This window comes from Scleropages formosus, chromosome 1 (assembly GCF_900964775.1).
Source record: "Scleropages formosus chromosome 1, fSclFor1.1, whole genome shotgun sequence".
NCBI lineage: Eukaryota > Metazoa > Chordata > Actinopteri > Osteoglossiformes > Osteoglossidae > Scleropages > Scleropages formosus.
In genome coordinates this window covers 51,712,208-51,729,096 of record NC_041806.1, presented here as the reverse complement: position 1 = coordinate 51,729,096, position 16,889 = coordinate 51,712,208, and the positions used below count along the sequence as shown (strand labels likewise).

The following is a 16,889-nucleotide window of genomic DNA, read 5'->3' as shown; positions in this document are numbered from 1 at the left end:
CAGTTGGGTCACAGCAGCATAGAGACAAACGTAACAGAAACTGCAAATACAGACGGACTCATGATACAAGGGTAATGGTTTACAATAGTGAGTACACACTGCTAATAAGTTCCAGAAGGTGACGAGATATTCCAGAATGTATTAGAATTATCATGCATTACAAATGTTACCTTTTCTAGTGGAAAAAAGTTGAGATACTTGTATCAACTACTGTACATATGTGGAGATGGAACTTTAGGTGTGGACTTCAGAAATATATTAAATACAGTTCCGTGACAAATGTGTAACAGCAGTCGATCCACGTTATAACTTTCTCATAGGGAGGGGGTGCAAATCTGACTTTTTGTTCGTTGAGTGGTTGAATGAACTCTGTTCCACTGAACTCGTATTCCACTGCAATCCCATAATAGACGTGTACAATTGCTGGGAGTGGTCTGACATTTAAAACACAGCTAAGGAGACCTCAGAATGTCTAGAGAACCATTAATTGTCACTGAAACACAACTGAAGGTTATGCTCCTTCATCCATCTCAAGAACAGGTATCAAGACTTGTTAAAACAGTATACAGTGTAGTATATAGTGTAGAGACTGGGTTAGGGGTTATGGATTACAGTTAGATTTAGGGTTACTGTTAATAACAGTGATTGCACCCCTGCAGCTGCCTACTGAGATTTTCTCTTTTTACACTTCAGTGATCATGGACCAGTGTTCTTAGAAGTTCATCTCTAGATAGCATTTCCTTGACAAAACAACAAATATTTTTGAATAATTATCTATTATTTATGGATATTTGAGGAAAATTATGTCTACTGGAAGGTAAATCAACATTCGCTTGTTTCAGCTGCTAAAGATAAAAGAAATCAGAATTAAAGTGAAGCGCTCAGAACGTTAATGGCCATTGGAACCTGCAACCTTCCGATTTAAAAGTGGCAACTCTAATGAATACGCCCCCTGCTGCTCTTAGGTATAAGTTTCCAGAAGCTCTTTCAGTGGTTTTTCGTTTTACGGGAGCCCTGTTACATAAGGGCTGAGGGTATTTTGAGGGTGGTACCATGGTGCAGCGGGCAGGTGCGGTGCCTCATATCCAGACCTGTGGGTTTGGATCTAATTAATCCTTAGATTTTTTTTTTTTTTTTTTTTTTTTTTAATTACAAAAGAAAGAAAACAAAACAAGTCATAAATAACATGAGGATTGTCCTCAAAAATAAACATGTATGAATAGTTTTTGATTCCAAAGACAATGTCGCGCATGTTGGTGTCAATCTTACACTTCCATCACTTTGATGGAACTCGGCTGAACAGAGACACCAACCAATAATCATTTAATACACATTTACCAGGAAGAACACATTTGCTGTACAGATATTTAAAAAATAAGCACTGTATGTACACAAATAAATGCATAAATGAATAAAGAGATGTAAGGCAACGCTGTCTTGCACTGATGGCAAGTGCACAACATGTTTTGGTTTTAACACTGGTGACCATAGAATAGAAGTGAAAAAACAGTCTTTATATCTGAAGTTGGAGATCAGTAAAAAGATGAAGAACGTTCCACGTGTTCGTGGCAGGAATCGCTCAATAATCTGAATAAACCCTTAACCCTAACCCTAAGGTACAGCGGCATCCAACATGATTGTTCCCTTTGTAAAGGTAAACAAAAACACACATAAACGGCTGTGTATTATTACCAAAAAATCTTTGCAGTTTCTCTCTTTAATGATGAGTGGGTGTTAGTAGTCAGAAAGTGATTTTTACTTACATTTACTCATTTATCTAACACTTTTCTCCAAGGCAAGTTCCAGTGTTAATCTTCCTACCATTATTTATCCATTTTTACACCTGGGTAATTTTACTGGAGCATTTAGGGTAAGTACCTTGCCCAAGGGTACTGCAGAAATAGGTTAAAATCGAACCAGTGCATAAAAAATGTGCAATGTGAAAATACGCACCCTGTTTTACACCGGGTGATTAATACACCTGTGTCATCTCATCAGAGTGGATGTAATTCTAAATGACAGTCTGTCTCGCAGATTTAGACATGCAGTATGTGCTCCATCTGTTGGCTCTGTAAACTGTATAAAACCCTGCACCTCACATGTGCTTCACCAGTATCTATGTATTTTCACTGAGCTGCCAGCAAATGCAGTGTTAATTGAAAGTATGTGAACCCTGTATATTGATGGTCATTATTCTTGTATAAAATATTAAAACATCTAAATGTTACATCTTACAATAAACTTATAAAATGAGTAAATGACTATGATTTACATACCCGACTCTTCTTATCTACTGGGTTTAACTAATACAACTTGGATTCACTTATTTTTATACCTGCACTACTCGCGTATATCTCCTGCACACCTTATTTCCTCTAAAGTATCATTATGGAATTGGTCATTACACACCTATTATTATTTAAGAACTATTTTGTGGTAAGACTTAGGGACACAAGGGTTCACATACTTTCAAGCAGCATCTGTGCAGCATCCCAGTAACGCCACAGAAACCCTTTTTCTATTACTGTTAAACAGTAATTTCACTGATTTTAACTGTAATTACAAACAAGCAGATATTTATTTAAAAAAAAATCACTTTGTAACATCATAGTGAGATCTGTCAATCAGTTCAATGTTAAGAACTTTTGTAGGTACACGGTCAAAGTGTAAAGAGAAGTGGCGCGAGGCGTTTCGTACTGAATGATGGCAACCGTTACAGGATGTGGTCGAGTCGCTCCTTGGCCTTGAGGGCCTCATGCATGCCCGCGGCAGACAGTCTGCGGTTGATGTTGCGGTAGCGGCACCGAAGCAGGTTCCAGAATGTAGTCCTCAGGTCGCGGTTGAAGAAGGCGTAGATGAGTGGGTTGAGCAGCGAGTTGGTGTATCCGAGCCAGAGCAACGTGCGCTCCAAGCGTAGGGGCATGCAGCTGCACGTAACCCCGCAGATGAAGGGCCGGGCAGCCGACAGCACAAAGAAGGGCAGCCAGCAGAAGGTGAAGGCTCCCACGATCATGCCCAGGGTGCGAGCCGCCTTCTGCTCCTGCTTGAACACGGAGATGTTCCGACGGTCAGGCCGCAGCTTGCGGGAGAGGGTGGCCAGCTCCTCCATGATGCGGTCTCGACGTGACGGCCGGCGTTCGGGCCATTGCTCCGGTTGCCCGTCGCCATAGACCCCCAACTGGGCCGATTGCCGGGGGAAGCTCATGTTCTTGTGGCGAGCGGCGCTCACCTGGGCGGCCCGGTAGATGCGGTAGTACATGATGAGCATGACGGCCGTGGGAATGTAGAAGGCCACGGCGGTGGAGTAGACGGTGTAGCCCAGATCCTGGCTGATGAGACACACCCTGTCCACGGTAACGTTGGTGGCCCAGCCGAAGAGTGGCGGCAGCGTGATTGAGGCTGAAAGCAGCCACACGGTGAAGACCATTTGGGCCATGAGTTTGCCGTTTTGCCGAACCGGATAGGTCAGGGGCCGTGTGATGCCCAGGTACCTACAAGAGGAAGGATTACAGAACACAAGGGATGAGGGAAATGTTGAAAACAACCTGTTTGTGGCTGTAGACGTCAGTACCTTTCTATTCAGTGAGCAACCACAATGAACTTAAGGCTCTGGTTGAGCTCAACACTCACACAGAGAGAATCAGACCTTTGTAGTGAAACCTTTTTAATCTCTCCTGGACTAACAGCTGGTCTTATGATCAGGAGAACCTAGGCAGTCGTCTAGGGGCGCCAAAATTCTCAGTTAAAATAAATTGCAAGCTTGAAAAAAATATATTTCCGGCAAATTTTAGAAACTGGGCATGAGTGAGTGTTTGGCTGCCGTGAGTCCTGGAACAGTGTGGTCTGCAACATAACACGAGTACCTGACTGTTGGCGGCAGGAGCTCATTTCATCACAGCAGGGCGGTAATGAAAAGTCGGTCGAGAGCAGCTCTAATGGGCCCCGATGAAACAGAAAATATTGATTTCTTTTTCCTAGAACTGTCCTTTCTGTTCACTCTGAATTCTCCCTTAAGTACCTGTCTCAACGGCAACAGTAGGTCACATTCTGTGACTTTTTGGCCTGTAAGGCAGTAAATGGCATTGCTTCAGTTTATCTTAGTGAGATTATTGATTTTATGTTCCAGAAAGTTGTCTTCCTTCATTGGATGCGGGTTACCTTAAAGTATCTGTGATCCATAAGATCTCAGTAGGAGGTAATGCCTTTAGCTATAGATGACCTAAACTTTGGAATAGTCTGCTATGTACAAATCGTTATTGTCTGGAATGCTCTGTTTGTCTCAGCCTTTAAATCCAGGCTTAAGACTTGAATGTTCTCTCTTGTGTATCCATGACTGTTGTAATTCCTGTTTGCTGTCTTATGTTTTTTCAGTATAAAACTCTAATGTCGTTATGTAGTCTGTTATTAACCCTTTCTTTCTTTCTTTCTTGAGCATTGTTACCCCATAATGAGACCCTAGGTGACCAACCATGGTACCAGCATTCCATGTTGATGGAAGCTGACGACTATGCCATGGTGGACATGACATGACTATGTGAACCGGGGACATCAACTTATTAGCATTTAGTGACAATGTTATAAATACCTGTAAATTGACTTAAAAGTTTTTTTTTTTAAAGAAAGACGCAGGAGGGCTGGGCTGCCCTTGGATCCCCAGAGGTTTTTTTTCTCTCTTGCCTTTCGATTTGAAGTTTTTTGTTCCTTTCTTCTGTAGTCAGTTGGCTTACTTACAGCTTTAATAATGGCATTGTTATGGTGGTAATTTAATGTATAGCCAAACTTTTATTTACATTATCCCTCTGATCCTTTGTTCAGTGCATTGTGTCACTGTGTGAGAAGAGAAAATAAATTGCACCGACACTGAATTTAACTTAAGCCAGCAATCTTCTTGAACTATACTGAAGCCCTTGACCCTAAACACTAGGTATAATCACTGCGAACCACATTACAATATTATAAGTAGATACTATGGATCCAGACTGGAGAAATTCAGCTCAAAGAAAACAATCATAGGTTAGGAGATGCTGACAGCGCTGAATGTGAAGGATGCTGACAGCAGCAGGGGGCACTTACATAACATGGAGGACCTGGAACGGATTAGGACTGTTTTTTTTTCTCCTGTCCTCCATAACAAGGAGACGCCACAGCATTTGAGGAGAGCGGGGCAGCTTGTCAGACCGTTCAATTCAAAACAGCCCAAAGAGTAACCAGGCAGGCCAGGTCCTCACAGGGGACACTCACTCCCTGCTCGTACCCTAATTGACGTCATTACTGCTGGGAGACTGCTCTTCTGTGCAGCTCAGCGTCCACCTCTGCAGTCGGTATGACCTTGATGGCCTGTTATGAAAAGGGAGCCGTGGGCAAGCATCATTAAATTGCCTTTACATGCTTTATTCACTGTATACTCTACTTATCTCTACAACGAGACGTTCAAGAATACAACAGCAGGTCTCCGTTCAAAAAACCAAACTGCCGAGTATCGGAACTACAGTGTAAAATCTTTTCTGCTGAGCAGAGATTGTTTTTTTCCCTCTCACCGTGATAATTGTACTATATGTTTCCTGACAATTTGAGATGTGTTTGTCCTTTGCGTTGACTCTGATTTAATTACAGAGATGGAATCTAGTGACCCGGACTTGGCATTCCAGCAGCGCGCCAAGACTGATACCGACCATTTGGACAAATTGATTCTGAACTTGTTTACCCAGTAACACAACAGTCAACATGGCCTCTAATTGCATTTAGCCCGGTTAATCGAGGAAAAAGTATCTCAGTCGTACTTTCTCCGGTTCCACCTCCTGGATTTAACGTACACTGACAAAAGTGTTTATAGAGCAGCTATTGATAGGTGTTTATGAAGAAAATATTTTACAGGTGAGGAAGGAGTGAACAAGGCCTGGAAGTACAGTACTGTCCCTGTGCCTCCTGCCATCGCCAGCCGTACACATACAGACTGGGATGTTTAATTTTTGTGCGCTGTGTAGTAGCTACAGTACCGATGAAAATTTTCACCCCCCCTTGGACTTTCATGTTTTATTCTTTTGCAGTATTGAATAGCAGTGGATTTCATTAGGCTTTTTTGACACCGATCAAGAGAAAGATATCTTTAATACCAACGTAAAAACATATTTCTACAAATCAACTTACAATTTTTGATTGAATGTTATAAAAGCGTAAACATGGAAAAAAATCCAAGGGAGTGAATACTTTTTACAGGTATATTAATTTCTGTACGCTAATCAAAACACTGAAAGGGTGAAGTGAGAGTTTGGCCAGTTCACAATTGTACTCTACACACAAATTCTTCGTTTACTGTACAATTAATTCTTTGCACCTGATGAAGAACCTCAGAGTTATTCTCCGTCCTGTGAAAAGGGAATTTCACGATGTCACAGCAGATCTTTCTGTCCTGTGTCCACATGTTCTTGGCGCTGAGCCCCCCTTCGTTTCCTAGAGCTCCGCTTACCTTAGGGTGTGTGTGAGCAACAGTTCTGTCATTGTGTTTCTGCCCCATGAGTGATGCAGCATGATATTTTTTGAGGACAGAATGAGTCAGGGGTGCGTAAGGCAATTAGTTATTCAGATGGAAAAGATGTGACGTCCGGTGTGGAAACTAGGAGACGGAGCCGAGCGGGAAGAATGGTCTCTGCCGACCGACACCTTATGCAGAGATGTGCAAGAGGCACACAAACACACAACCGCTAGAATTCGGCGGCAAATTTCAAGGGAGAGTCAGAAAGTCTCTGCAATAATTAGCATTTTTCATTTTTAATGTTGCAGATACTTTTTTGACGCTCCCTCGTAAATAGTTTATCTGCTCACAAAGTTGGAGAGTGGCGTCCCATGCTTTTTTTTTTTTTTTTTACTAATGAAATGACCCCAAATTTTCACCTAGCCGTTCAATTATTGATCACAAGGGATCTGAGAGGAAGGCAACGTGCAGATTGTGCAGACTGGTTGGCACGTTTGTTCAGTTTTAAAGAACCGATTTCTCAGCTTCTGGTGATTATATTGTGGTCACAGATGACATGTTTCAAGGATCTCTGACGCCCCGCAACACTATGTGACAAACCTTTTGAGAATCATATTCGATTATTACTTTTCCATCAGCAAATGTTACTTTCGCTTCCCAATCATGGAAGTATTTTGGACACAGTGACAACGTAGAGTTGAACACGCAAAGCAGAAAAGCGAGCAAAAAATTGTTTTGTGTAGAATTTGTAAGGATTTGATATTTACGCAAATTAATTTGCAAAGCGAAGAAATCGTTCAATACTTGTCTTATCAAATTAGAAAATTTTAATGTGGGATTCATTCCTTCATTCATTCATTATGCATAATGCCATTGCTTTAAGGCACACTGCAGATGTGACACAGAATTGTGATTTGTCCCTTCGCTGGTGTGACCTTTACGGCTGCTCATTGCTCTGATTTTGCTTACATCTACGACTTTTTGTACTTCAAAGTTTAGCCCTCAGATGAGCTACATGTTCAGCGGGGTGGGGGGGGGGGTTGCGTGTGGAGCGTAAGCAGCAATGTGATCTGTGAAGCGGCAGAAGTTGACGCAGCCTGCAGATGGGCTCCTCCAGGCACTTCGGAGAAGTGCATTAACACTCCACACTCTGCTCCACAGCTGCTCCTCGCTGACCCCATACCAACTATCTACCCTCGGTCAGTGTCTCTGAGCTCCTCGCCCTCGGGGTGTGTTCGAGACAGCTCTCTTCTTTTGGAATTCCCATGCAACATCAGGCTGCTAATTATAATTACTTTTAAAGCAGTAGTTACCTTTATTTTTTTAGCAGATGCTTTTCTCCAGAGCAACTTCCAATGAACTCTATGCAGTATCATCAGCCCACACACCTTCTTCACTGTGGTGACTTACACTGCTAGATACACTACTTGCAGTGGGTCACTCATCCATACATCAGTGGACGACACACACTCTCTCTGTCACTCACACACTATGGGGGACCTGAACAGCATGTCTTTGGAGTGTGGGAGGAAACCAGAGCACCCACAGAACATGCAAACTCCACGCAGACTGAGCAGGGATCAAACCCATGTCCTCTTGCACCACCGAGGCACTGCGAAACAGCAGCACAACTCGCTGTGCCATCGTGCCGACTCATGTAATAAAACATAGAAGATCAACCCATGTTACACCTTTTAATCAACTTCATTTGTAATCAATACCACAAGTTCTACTCTTATTCAGGAATTTATGGTCTATAAAATCTCAGTTGCCCATTCATTTCCTTTGACTTTGTGTGGATGATACATTGATTCTGACTTCAAATCCCAACTGTTCCAAGATTTTGAGACCTTTCATCTACATCTTCAGACACACAATGAAGATCTCTCTCTCTCACACACACACACACACACACACACACACACACACCGTTTGAAACCACTTGTCCCAAGCGGGTCGCGGCGAGCTGGAGCCTAACCCGGCAGCAGGAGGTGCAGGACTGGAGGGGGAGGGGACACACCCAGGGCAGGATGCCAGTCCATCACAAGGCACCCCAAGCAGGACTCGAACCCCAGACCCACCACACAACGGGACCCGGCCAAGCCTGCTGTGCCACCACGCCCCCCATCCCCCCAACAAAGATGTTAAATATTAATTATACACACACACACACACACACATTTTCTGAACCGTTTGTCCCCTACGGGGTTGCGGGGAACCAGAGCCTAACCCAGCAACTCAGGGCATAAGGATGGAGGGGGAGGGGACACACCCAGGACGGGACGCCAGTACGTTGCAAGGCAACCCAAGAGGGACTCGAACCCCAGACCCACCGGAAAGCAGGACCCAATCCAACCCACTGTGCCACCATGCCCCCCATATTAATTATATGTAATTTATAATTATTAACATCCACCAGTAGAACAGTGGTACAAGAAAGATGCGCATTTTGACTGCATCTCTCAAAATGTGTTTTTGTATCCTTGGAAATAGAAGTGTTTCCATAATTAATCAATGGCAATATAACTGTATGATGCATTACTTTCAAACTGCAGGCCAAACTATAGCACGAGCTGTCTTTTTCTCTTTTTTTAACAATTTTCTGGAATAATGTATTGTAAATACATGAAGTATCTTTGAAATACTCAGATAAGATACTTTATTGTCACTGTATGCAGTACGATGAAATTCCGTGTAGCAACCGCCCAGAAGAGCAGCAGCAGAAAGAACACTTGAGACAAACAACCAAACAAACAAGTAAGTAAATAAATAAATATTAGACAGAACTTTGGGGTCCTCAGTCCTTAGCATCCATTGGTGGTGGATGTGGGGGAGAAAAGGAGGTGGCCTTGGGCAGGGAGGGTGTGATGGAGGCCACAGCTCTGGGAAAGAAGCTGTTCCTCAGTCTGTTGGTGCAGGATTTTATTGTCCTGAACGGTTTGCCAGACGGCGGAGGTTCGAACAAGGAGTGGGCAGGGTGTTTTTTCGTTGTGGTTAACGCTCAGCTCTGCTGAAACACCGTAGGAACACTTTCCTCCCAGCTGGTAAGTAACAGCGTACATCAGCTCTCACACCGTTCCCCTTGACATTCTGAACCACTGAGCAGCGTCGGAGACGAGGGCACCTTCCGCTCAGACCCTGACTTGTGGCCCCTTTCAGACTCTACTAGCCGCTTTGTGTTATTTTTATATCCCGGAGACGACGCCTCGCCGCCCCGCGGCCTGCCGAGCACGTGACAGTCGTTCCCGCGTGCAGCAGCCTGATAAGGTCTTTGCGCTCAGTTCAGGTCTCGGACGTTATTTCACACAGAGGCGAACCTGAAACAGGAGGATCCGCGATTCTAGGCGGACGGTTTGGCACGAGGAGGGCGCCGCTCACCTGATGCCAGTTTCTTTGCTCTCGGGGGGGAAAAGGGGGGTGTGATGTCAAAGCTGAGACAGAACCAACATTTCAATTTACTGCTTTTCACAGTGGAAAATATCCACTCTGACTGAACTTTACCACGTTGTACTTTCCATAACCTGGGATCACATGTAATTTACATTCATTCATTCAACTGACACTTTTCTCCAAAGCAATTTACAACGTTAAGCTCCTTTTTACAACTATTTACTTACTTAGAGTAAGTACTTTGCTCAAAGATACTACAGCTAGAGGTGAGATTGAAACCTGCGACCTTTTTAGGTCTAAAGGCAGCAGTTCTGACCACTAACCTACCAGTTGTCCCTATATGTTACTAGGACATGTAATATACGTCCTAGTAACATATCAGCAAAGTGTGTGTGTAGAATTTTAGAAATTTAACTGCAGAAATTAGACTTCTTATTGCTTATTACAAGAGCTCACACTTAATACACATGTCATTTCTACAGAAATGTCCAGTTACTATCATACAAAACATATGATGTAGTTTATTTCTTTTTATCTCAACCATCCATGAGCTGAATTATCAAAATGTTTCCACCCAAGGTGATACCCTGCATCACGCCCTACGCTTCCCGGATAGATTGAACCTCTGTAGCCCTGCATTGGACAAGCAGTTATTGATAAGGAATGAATGAAAAAAAATAACATTAAAAGATAAGGGATAAATAATATTTTTGTTACAAAGTTTATCGTGTCGGTGTTGTCATTGCTATGCATTAAAATGCCCGTTTTAGTATTTAGGTAGCAGCGTTTATTCGGGAACCAATTATTTCTTTTTCCATTTGAGATAATGGTAATTTGACCAACTGGAATTGCCCGAATTGGGGTGATTTCACAGAATATTACCCCGTTGTGCGTGGAATCGGCGTACTTTCAAATTATTCACCACATCCTATATACAGTGCTGCTTGAAAGTATGTGAATCCCTTGTGTCCTTTAGTTTTACCACGAAATGGGTATTTAATGAGAATCAGTGTTTCTCACATGACATAACGGGTGTGTAATGACCAGTTCCGTGTGTTACTGTGGAGGAAATCGTGTGTGTAGTAGAAACACACAAGTAGTGCAGGTGTAAAAATAAGTGAACCCAAGTCGTACCGGTAAAACCAAGTAAGTAAGTAGAATCAGGGGTGTAAATCATACTCATTTATTTATTTTACAATTTAATATTTAGATTTTCTTTTTATTTCAATATTTTACACAAGAGTAATGTCCATCCCTACAGGGTTGACACACTTTCAAGCGGCACTGTATAACGCATGTGTATTTATCATCTTCGCTAAATAATTTTAAATTTCAGCTGACACTGACACCGGCTACAGCGTCCAAAGAGACAGCGAGTGTTGTAAAACCATGACGGTGCCAACGGTGAGCTGTAATGGACACAAAGAGGAGAGAGGGGCCTACAAACCACCGCAGAATAAACACGGAGCGTTTTAAGACGCTTTGTCCTCTCTCCGAAGCCGGTTTGCCTCGACCTGCTTCTCCGTAAAAGACCATTAACATCAGAAGTGGCCGCGATCCATGCGAAAGGGTGCATTCTCGGCCTTGACTGATGTCTGAGACACTCCATATGGAGCAGACGCCGGCCCCAGGGGCTCTGCCGTCTCCCTTAGGTCACATCTGTCTCCTCATAACTGCCTTTGACATTTCCACGAGTCTCTCAGCATGTTCCTTCCCGGGAAGCTCCTCGCTGTTCGCAGCCTCGGCTCACAAACGTTCAGAGAGCGCATCCTGCGCGAACGTCCCACGCGATATCTGCGCGTCTCCTGTCCCGCAAATTACCTGTGTTTACCGTCTCTTCGCAAGCGCGGGATCATCTCGTTGCGCGGGACACTGAGCCTGTAGTGAGCAGCATTGCTGACAGCGGCTGCATTAATGCGTCCTGACCGCACAGAACGGGCTCTAAGAATAACCCACTGGTTATCACACTAAGCTGATGATTTAAACCAGCTGGGCAGGCAGATATTTTCCTTGCCGCTTGTCTTGAGCTCAGCGTCTATCTGTGTGACAGTAAAAATTGAACTTTAGGTACCGCTGCAGAGGCCTCAAAACTTGCACAAGACCATAAAATGGTTTTTTTCCTCTTTAAATTCCTTTCGAGCATCATTAATATTGAAGAGGAGGTTTATAAATAAAATGTGACAGGAGGAAAAGGTAGAGATGTACAAGACCATGTCCAGGGGTGGTTCCATCCTCTGCGACAGGTCCACGACCCGACGAAAAGATTACTCTGGCAGAAGTAGACGCATGAATATTCTACGTGTCTGCAGGGTTTTAGGCTGTAGCCAAGTGCTGTTGCGGTCAAGTCCCAGCTGCGACATATTGCTGAGAGGCATCTTCCAAAAAGCCCTCGCTTCGTCTGACGTGAACACTTGGAAAGAAATGCTTTCGTAATAAATACGTACCTGAATGCAAATGACTTTAAAGTAAATAAATGAAAATCCATGTTATAACAAATATTAATCTCTGTAAATAACATCACCCTGCTGTAAAGACATAATGTGGGAAATGAATGCCCTGGCTTACATGTACAGTACAAGACAATACTATTTATTCTTATATAGCTCTCTATTCTGAAGACACCCAGGGAGCTGCACAAGCGTAGAGATGAAATAAAAAAAGACATAAGTGAATAAGCAGTTCAGTAAACAGTGTCCAACCATGGACATTCACAATGATAGAGGGATTATGAAGTGACGATCACATGAAGATCAGATTAACAGCCACGAACATCGCAACCCTTTGCCTAGTTTTAAGATCATGTATTTGCATTTTCTCTCTCTGTTTTGACTCTGGTCTCTATACCGTTGACAACAATGAGAACAATAAGAATAATAATAATTATTATATTATTATTTAGAAAAGTGTCTACTTTATGGGTTGATCATGTGTTTACTGTCCATGTAAATGTGCACCAGGCAGCGTAAAGGACCTGCAGGAAACAGGTCTGAATCCCACATCCTGCTATAGTACCCTTGAGCAAGGTACTTACCGTGATACTGATACAGTAAAAATGACCCTGCTGTGTAAAATGGTAAATCAGTGTAAGTCACTCTGGACAGAAGAGCTGGCTGATGCACCGGTTTGCGTGACTTTTTACGCACGTTTACGCATGCCATGGTCCTGCGAGCCTCACCTGTCCACGCTGATGAGACAGAGGTTCATGATCGATGCCGTGCAGCACATCACGTCCATGGCGATGAAGACGTTGCAGAAGACCTTGCCGAAGAGCCACTCGCCCCCCACGAGGTCCGTGATGATGACGAAGGGCATCACGGCCAGGGCCACCGAGAGGTCGGCCGCCGCCAGCGACACCACCAGGTAGTTGGAAGGCTGCCGGAGCTTCTTGACGATGCACACGGAGATGATGACCAGAGAGTTCCCTCCGATCGTGGTCAGCGTTATTACAGACAGAACGATGCCGATGATGACCTTCTCCACGTCGCCGTACAGGAGGATGTCCTCCCCGCAGTCGGTGGAATTGGTCCCGTTTCCGAGGAGCCTCTCCGGGGTCGGAGGCTCCCGAGCGCTGGCGGCGGACGGCACCAGAGCCGGCCACGTGTCCGAACGCAGTGCCTGGTTGTTGAGCCGCACTTCTGGGTCGCTGTGGATCATCATTATGAGCAGCGGCGCGGACGAGCGCGGCGATGCGCAATTACGCGCTCGCCGTCAGCCGCAGACGCGCACCCATCATGGGTCCCATGTCGAGCGTTTGGCCGCGAAGGGTGGTGGGAACGCACGGGGTTAGACGGCTGACAGGTAATCGATAATAATCGGTGCAAACGAGTTCCAGTGACGAATTCTGAGATTCCCAAGGCAGCAGGTGCATTGAACGACACACATGATGATTCGGAGAGATCATTGGTTCAGGTGTGCAGCACTTAGCCCGGCCCGTTCAGCGCCAGTCTCAACGCGCTCATCCTTAATAACCGGAGCCAACGATTGAAACATTGGTATAGATCGGATCGGGTAAAGCAATATTTCCCACTAGACACGTCGTCAAACTATTTCTGCGAACTACTAAATAATCACGCCGCGCCGTATTACAGGTATAATCGATGATCATCGGTGCAAACAAGTTACGTTGAGAAAGTGAGCAACCAGTCCAGTGAGTGAAAAGTATTTATATTCTATGATCATGTGTTCTACATGATTCTAGTATATTCTATATATTCTATAGTATATTGTGAGAGCGGTGTTCGCGACTCACCGTTCGACGACGCCTCTCTAAACGCCCTCCTTGTTACCGATTAGAATCATCATGAAGGATTAGAATGAAGAAGAAAAAAAATAATTCCTTTGCGCACAATAATTCCCCGCTGAACGGGTCCAGCCGTTGCTGGGAAATAAGTGCCCCCTCGCGCCACACGTGCAAACACGAGTCGGGGAGGAAAACCGTCACTGAGAAACGTCCCGATACGCGTCGAGTCCTGGAGCCTCCTGATTCCTCGGAGCTCCGGCCCCAGATCATGCCATGGTGGATGCTTCAGCCAGGTCGGTCTTTCCTCCGAGCTTCACGCGCACCAGGCACGCATCGTCACGCCATCGTGGGCTGGATTCGGTGCGGACTGGCTTGTTCCCCGCGTCCTGCTCCCACTCGAGAGGTGGGGAAAAGATGAAGCTTTTTCTCACAACCAAGTGGTCGCGCGTCTCCACATTCCTCCCCCTCATCCTCAGCAGAGAATTATTTTGTCCTGTTGAGCTGAAAAGCCAGTTAAAAAAAAAAAAACAATTTCAAGGCAAAATGAGACAAAAAAAAAAACATACGAATATTGAAGGAAATATTATCTGCAGTCGAATTTACCCTTATTTTCGAATATTCTCCCTGAAGTCACAGTTTAAGTTCCAAGTGGCCTCAACCGGTTCCTTAGTTATTTTTCTTTAATATTTTCCCACGTTCCTCTACGTAGAAGCTTTGAAATGTTTTTGTAGTTAATTTCTTTACGAACCAAATAAGACCTGAGTTCATAGATATTCATTGTTCATGTGTATTTTTGGTAACAAAGATGGGGAAGTTTTCATCATTTATTATTCCGACGTAAAATTGCAGTAGATGTATCTGAGATCTCTTCCCAGACAAGTAAACTGCTTACTGTTTAAAGGTATTTTGCAGTTTTTCTATAAAATACCACATTATAAACAAGTTTTTAATGGATTTTTACTGAACTGCGTGAACTTATATATAATGCCCGTCCTCATACATGAGTTTAACTAAGAGATCAGTTAATAGGAATCTTGAATGAAATTTTACTTGGAGTTCCTATGTTTGGAAATCAATAATCAATAAGTTGTCCTGCAGTAAAATTTACTGCAATTGGATTAAGTCATAAAAAGCCAAATATCCAAGTTACAAAATCAAGTTTAACACAAAACTCAGTCCATATCATGTAAGGGATGTGTCCTGCACCTAATTCACGTGCTAAATACATGTAGGGTACCATGATTTACTCATTTATGCATTGTCTTTTTTTTCTGAATAGGCTCAGGTTAAGCATCTGGGTGTTACAGCAGGAGGTGGGATTTGAACGTCCTCTGTCCTTCAGGGCCTCAGGTGGTGGCTCTAATCACTCTACCCCATCAGATAACAGCGAGGTAGTAACACCCAACACTTTACACGGGTTTTTTACATGTTTTTTTTTACATTACTCTGCTCTTCGGTATTAAACCAACAGTGATATTGCATTTCCATATTTCATTTTAATATGTTGTTGGAATTGTGCCTCCGTATGTAAACTCTGCTCCGCACTTTAGTTCTGAGTTGGCTTTACCACGTATCCAGGTTTCAAAGAAGGTAAGTAAATGTCTTGAGGTCACTATGGGGGCAGGGGGTGTGGGGGCACAGCGCTCTCCATGGTGCTGGCCAGTGAACGTGGGACAGCTGAGCACTGGGGACACTGGGCATGCCGACATGGATGTGACAGAGGCCAAGGAGAAGAGCTTCTCCATTGTTCCATGACCAGCACAAAGTCCACAGAGTTCCTCCTTCAGCAGGCGACGTCTCCTCCAACACTAGCATGAGCAATACAAGGGAGGATGAGGAGTGTGATCCACCTGTGGTTGGAACACAGTTAAAATATGGGAAGCACCACCTCAGTTTAGCAGCACTGAGGTATCTTACCTCCCTTCCATGGAGCACTGAAGAGGTGTACGAGTGACGCTACTCCTACACTGTTTTTAACATCATCCGCATCCCATCCATCCCCTGCGGTCCAGCCTATCTAAGTCCATGCTGCTCATTCCTACCACTCAGCTGGTACTGCACCCAACCCCCACTCGACACCTTGCGGGTGATGACCTGACTAATCCGGACTGATTTTTCATACAGGATGACCCATGAACTCAGGACTGTTGAACATTATCTGAAAGAACATGCACTTTGATCGTGATTCAGGAAAAGGCAGCATGAGGTGTGGTTCAGACTCAAAGCTCCAGAACCTTGAAGGTCTTATCACTCTCTCCTCTCTCCATGTCAGTCGCCTTCTCGTACTCAAGTGGGGGGTTTTAGAAGTGAGAGTCATGGCAACCAGGTGTTTGTTTACAGTAACTAGGTATACGTGTTCGAGAGCCATAGTAACTTGTTAGATTGGAGGTGTTGGTGTGTGCTATAGTTCCCTGTTGTATGCCATATACACTCACATTTTTAGGTGTGCTCATAGAGGGTTTTATGGATCACCTCTTGTGTAGATTTGCTCCTCAATTCAATGAGACACAGAAACCCCACCACCATGTCAAGGTTGATGGTCCATTGCTAAAGTCCAACACTGTTCTTATACATTAATGTAGCAGATACTTTTCTCCAAAGCCAGTTGCAGTGATAAACCATAACATGAGCATTCAGATGGCACCAGAAATTCATAGTTATAGACTTAAATTTTAAATCTTCACTGGGGTTTCACTATTATGTTGATGTCCAAGTTATGCAAAACTCATATTCTACTGTGTCCTGAGTCTGTCCTTAAGTTTTACATGGAAGAAAAAGTGTTTTACC

General features: G+C 44.0%; 1 protein-coding gene across 1 annotated transcript; it reads right to left on the bottom strand.

Moving 5' to 3' along the window:
- Positions 1–2,283: 2,283 nt before the first annotated feature.
- On the bottom strand, positions 2,284–13,516 carry LOC108920577 (5-hydroxytryptamine receptor 7-like). Its single transcript, XM_018729441.2, has 2 exons — positions 13,038–13,516; positions 2,284–3,491 (listed from the first exon to the last, which is right to left on the bottom strand). The coding sequence occupies exons 1-2, from the start codon at positions 13,514–13,516 to the stop codon at positions 2,714–2,716; spliced, it is 1,257 nt and encodes a 418-aa protein (XP_018584957.2). The 3' UTR covers positions 2,284–2,713.
- Between the last annotated feature and the right edge of the window lie 3,373 nt (positions 13,517–16,889).